The sequence below is a fragment of the Sinocyclocheilus grahami genome, unplaced genomic scaffold, assembly GCF_001515645.1.
Source record: "Sinocyclocheilus grahami isolate Dianchi unplaced genomic scaffold, SAMN03320097.WGS_v1.1 scaffold858.1, whole genome shotgun sequence".
In the NCBI taxonomy this organism is placed as follows: Eukaryota; Metazoa; Chordata; class Actinopteri; order Cypriniformes; family Cyprinidae; genus Sinocyclocheilus; species Sinocyclocheilus grahami.
Window position 1 is genome coordinate 388,167 of NW_015506037.1, and position 5,184 is coordinate 393,350.

The 5,184-nt window shown below is 49.2% G+C and overlaps 1 protein-coding gene across 1 annotated transcript in view; it reads right to left on the bottom strand.

The window, feature by feature from the left end:
- LOC107563131 (monocarboxylate transporter 10-like) overlaps positions 1-822 on the bottom strand; it is a 47,109-nt gene extending 46,287 nt beyond the window's left edge. Inside the window, exons 1-2 of the mRNA XM_016247920.1 lie at positions 671-822; positions 24-336 (exon numbers count right to left, since the gene is read on the bottom strand). Coding sequence (XP_016103406.1) covers positions 24-336; positions 671-822 — 465 coding nt within the window. The remainder of the gene's footprint in view (positions 1-23; positions 337-670) is intronic.
- Between the last annotated feature and the right edge of the window lie 4,362 nt (positions 823-5,184).

A 5,184-nucleotide genomic window follows, 5' to 3' on the forward strand; every position in this document is an offset into this window, starting at 1 on the left:
GCCCCCGAGAGTATGTCAAGCACCCGAGAATGCAGGGCGGTCAGCTCCTCTGATATCCCTGAAGCAGCCACACATGAAGGCTCCATATCTCTGGGTTCGGGTGCCACACCGAGCCACTCGTTTGAGACAGCAGATCCTACCTGATGGAGATCGGCCAGGGCGGTGCCACCAGCAGCTCTGTCAGGGGTCCTGGAACCAAGGCTGGTTCGGCCAGTTCGGGTCAACGAGTATCCGAAGTCCCCTCCTCCCTGATTTTGCATAACACCAGCGGCAATGTCTTGATCGGAGGAAAAGCATACAGCCTGGCTGCTGGCCAGCACGATGTCACAGCATCTCCTTCCAGCGGGGAGTGAGACAGAGAGAAGAACAGCGGGCAATGCGCATTCTCGCTCGTCACGAACAAGTCCACCTCCACTGTTCAAAGCAGCCCCAAAGCATCTGAACTGGCTCAGCATGCAACCTCCACTCTCCTTGATACATCCCCTTCCTCGAAAGCATGTCCGCCTTGCATTTCAGGAGACCAGGGATGTGCGCTGCTCTGATGGAGAGAAAGTGACTGTTCGCCCATAACAGGAGATTCGCTGCCTGCTTGTACAACACCATGGAGCACACACCCCCCTTGGTGATTTATGTACAAAACCACAGACATGTTGTTGGTGCGAATCAGTACCAGGCCGCTGTTATAGCTGTGGCCGAAAATCCTTTAGCGCTAAGAACACTGCTTCCAGCTCCAAGTGGTGGAGGTTCTGACCACAGCCCCGTAGCCGGCATGCCTTCGCACACTGCAGTCGATGCATCCGTCATGACCACAATGGGCGACATCACCAAGCCCAGGGGAACCCCCCGGCTAAAGAAATCCGGGTTGCGCCACAGCCTCAGAGCTTTGACCGCGATGCGCAAACGGCCCGAAGTCCACGCCCTCCATGGGACTCGAGATTTCAGCCATAACTGCAGCGGGCGCATGTGTAGTAAACCCAGATGATATACCACTGCTGCTGCTGCCATGAGTCCCAGCAGCCTCTGAAATTCCTTCAAGTGAACAGAGCTGCCCAGTCTGAAATAGCGCATTGAAGAGGCGGGCGCGCATCTCCACCGAGTTGAAACACACTCCCAAATATGTAATGGACTGACTCGGGGCAAGAATGCTCTTCTGTATGTTGACACATAGCTCTAGGGACTCCAGCAGTGTGTCTATAAGGCTGACTAGTGTGTCCCATTAATGCGCTAAAATCAGCCACTCATCCAGATAGAGATTACGCATCCCGCTTGGTCTGAGGGGCGCGAGAGCGTCCATGCACTTCGAGAAAGTGCGTAGGGCTAAAGCCAGCCCAAATGGGAGAACAGAGTACTGGTACGCTGTGCCCTCGAAAGCAAACCTCAGAAAGCCTCTGTGATGCGGAGCTATTTGAATGTGAAAGCTCAGCAGTCACGTAACTACAGGTGGGCCTGGGCCCACCCACCTGTCAGTCAGGCCCACCCAAGTCAGTTGCTTCAGAAGATAGCCTAATCATTGTGAATTCTGTTGCAATAATCACAATACTTTACCTATAAAAATAAAGTGTTGTTGCTTTTTCTTGTTTGCCATATAATGATGAAGATAAGTTTGCGAACATCCCCTTAGCTACAGCAGAGATCGCTGGATGCCGTTACATATGCCTTTGTCCATATTAGGGTTTTCCTGGCATGTCACGTTACTTCTATGAGTCCATTTTGAGCTTTCTGCGTGAGAGCGCCCTCCGGCTTCGAGTATGAATGAAACATCCCTGCATATTCCACGCTCAAGGAGCTGAACACCTCTGCTAGTGCTAACGTTAATTCACATATTTCTCCATCACCAGCAGCACTCCATTCTCTAAAGGCTACCACACCCACCTACACACCAGTGTACAGGTACAAAAATCTACATTTTCCTAACGTTAGTTACCTAGTGTCTGTTGTTTATTTCATGTGGTTTATGTGGCTGCTGAGCCAGACTAAGACCAAACATGAGTTTTACATACTGTCCATCACTACCGTCCTGCTGATTTGATGATGGTGTTGTGTTGCGTCTGTCAGATGCACGTGTGTGTGGCGTGGCCGCCGTGCTCATGCTGTTCTTATCATTATTTTTTTAACACTGCTTATGATTACAAACAGGCTTATGCTCTGATTAAACGGTGATGTAAATTCAAGCAGGTGTAACTGTTAGTTGTGTTGGCCTATTTTCATAACAGATGTATTTTAGGCTAGGCCCACCCAATTTTCTCTGGGCCCACCCACATTGTAATTCCTGGCTACACTAGTGGTGCTCAGGAACTGACATAGTGGCTTTAGCGGCTTGGTCGTTGGATGCGCTGGCGAGTGCTGCGTGGCTATAACCTGTGTGGGTGGCGGCTCTGTGGCGGGGCGAGCAGTGCCGCATTGACTGAGGAGGGAAAAGCTCTTTTTGTGCGAATGTATGTAGTTTTATAAAACATGTGCTCATCAAACACAAATTTGAACAATTCTGAGACAGTTTGCGGCGCTTGGTGGATGGGCCGCTCTCGCACTCTTCCCCCTCTCCGGGCTGTCAGGACGACGGCTTGGCAGCTGACAGCGGGCGGGAGTCATGGTGTGGTCTCCTCTGCTGGCCGTGGCACCTCCTCCCGAGACCCCACACCTTCCTCCGCACATCCGGCTCCTGGCGAGGGGCAGTGTTTTATACTACCTCTCGAGCTTGTCAGTATTTGCATGCGATTTGCATACTTTGCAACAATTGGCCAGTCAACTGAACTGCCATGAGCCAATAGGACTTTTAAGAAAAGTTGGAAGGGAAGGAGTTCCCATAAGCAGAGAAAAGCTCTGCGATGTTGAGTGAAGCTTGAGAGGGAACCGCTGGCCTTCAAAGTGTTAGGAATTAAATGGCACGTATAATGTCACTGTACCTGACAGATCATACTGGGTTTGGCTGCTTATCATGGTCCAGTAATCTTCTGCTGCTAGATGCTGTAACGTCATCCTAAACGATTCTTTCTGGCAGTTTCTATCACTTACCTTGGCTGCATTTCCCAAAAGCATCATAAGCTTGAGACTGCCAGTATATTCATTTATTAAAGGAGTAGTTCACACAAAAAGAAAAAAGAAACACACCCTCAAGCCATCCCAGATGTAGATGAGTTTGTTTCTTTATCAGATTTAATAAATGAATATACTGGCAGTCTCAAGCTTATGATGCTTTTGGGAAATGCAGCCAAGGTAAGTGATAGAAACTGCCAGAAAGAATCGTTTAGGATGACGTTACAGCATCTAGCAGCAGAAGATTACTGGACCATGATAAGCAGCCAAACCCAGTATGATCTGTCAGGTACAGTGACATTATACGTGCCATTTAATTCCTAACACTTTGAAGGCCAGCGGTTCCCTCTCAAGCTTCACTCAACATCGCAGAGCTTTTCTCTGCTTATGGGAACTCCTTCCCTTCCAACTTTTCTTAAAAGTCCTATTGGCTCATGGCAGTTCAGTTGACTGGCCAATTGTTGCAAAGTATGCAAATCGCATGCAAATACTGACAAGCTCGAGAGGTAGTATAAAACACTGCCCCTCGCCAGGAGCCGGATGTGCGGAGGAAGGTGTGGGGTCTCGGGAGGAGGTGCCACGGCCAGCAGAGGAGACCACACCATGACTCCCGCCCGCTGTCAGCTGCCAAGCCGTCGTCCTGACAGCCCGGAGAGGGGGAAGAGTGCGAGAGCGGCCCATCCACCAAGCGCCGCAAACTGTCTCAGAATTGTTCAAATTTGTGTTTGATGAGCACATGTTTTATAAAACTACATACATTCGCACAAAAAGAGCTTTTCCCTCCTCAGTCAATGCGGCACTGCTCGCCCCGCCGCAGAGCCACCACCCACACAGGTTATAGCCACGCAGCACTCGCCAGCGCATCCAACGACCAAGCCGCTAAAGCCACTATGTCAGTTCCTGAGCACCACTAGTGTAGCCAGGAATTACAATGTGGGTGGGCCCAGAAAAAATTGGGTGGGCCTAGCCTAAAATACATCTGTTATGAAAATAGGCCAACACAACTAACAGTTACACCTGCTTGAATTTACATCACCGTTTAATCAGAGCATAAGCCTGTTTGTAATCATAAGCAGTGTTAAAAAAATAATGATAAGAACAGCATGAGCACGGCGGCCACGCCACACACACGTGCATCTGACAGACGCAACACAACACCATCATCAAATCAGCAGGACGGTAGTGATGGACAGTATGTAAAACTCATGTTTGGTCTTAGTCTGGCTCAGCAGCCACATAAACCACATGAAATAAACAACAGTCACTAGGTAACTAACGTTAGGAAAATGTAGATTTTTGTACCTGTACACTGGTGTGTAGGTGGGTGTGGTAGCCTTTAGAGAATGGAGTGCTGCTGGTGATGGAGAAATATGTGAATTAACGTTAGCACTAGCAGAGGTGTTCAGCTCCTTGAGCGTGGAATATGCAGGGATGTTTCATTCATACTCGAAGCCGGAGGGCGCTCTCACGCAGAAAGCTCAAAATGGACTCATAGAAGTAACGTGACATGCCAGGAAAACCCTAATATGGACAAAGGCATATGTAACGGCATCCAGCGATCTCTGCTGTAGCTAAGGGGATGTTCGCAAACTTATCTTCATCATTATATGGCAAACAAGAAAAAGCAACAACACTTTATTTTTATAGGTAAAGTATTGTGATTATTGCAACAGAATTCACAATGATTAGGCTATCTTCTGAAGCAACTGACTTGGGTGGGCCTGACTGACAGGTGGGTGGGCCCAGGCCCACCTGTAGTTACGTGACTGCTGAGCTTTCACATTCAAATAGCTCCGCATCACAGAGGCTTTCTGAGGTTTGCTTTCGAGGGCACAGCGTACCAGTACTCTGTTCTCCCATTTGGGCTGGCTTTAGCCCTACGCACTTTCTCGAAGTGCATGGACGCTCTCGCGCCCCTCAGACCAAGCGGGATGCGTAATCTCTATCTGGATGAGTGGCTGATTTTAGCGCATTAATGGGACACACTAGTCAGCCTTATAGACACACTGCTGGAGTCCCTAGAGCTATGTGTCAACATACAGAAGAGCATTCTTGCCCCGAGTCAGTCCATTACATATTTGGGAGTGTGTTTCAACTCGGTGGAGATGCGCGCCCGCCTCTTCAATGCGCTATTTCTGACTGGGCAGCTCT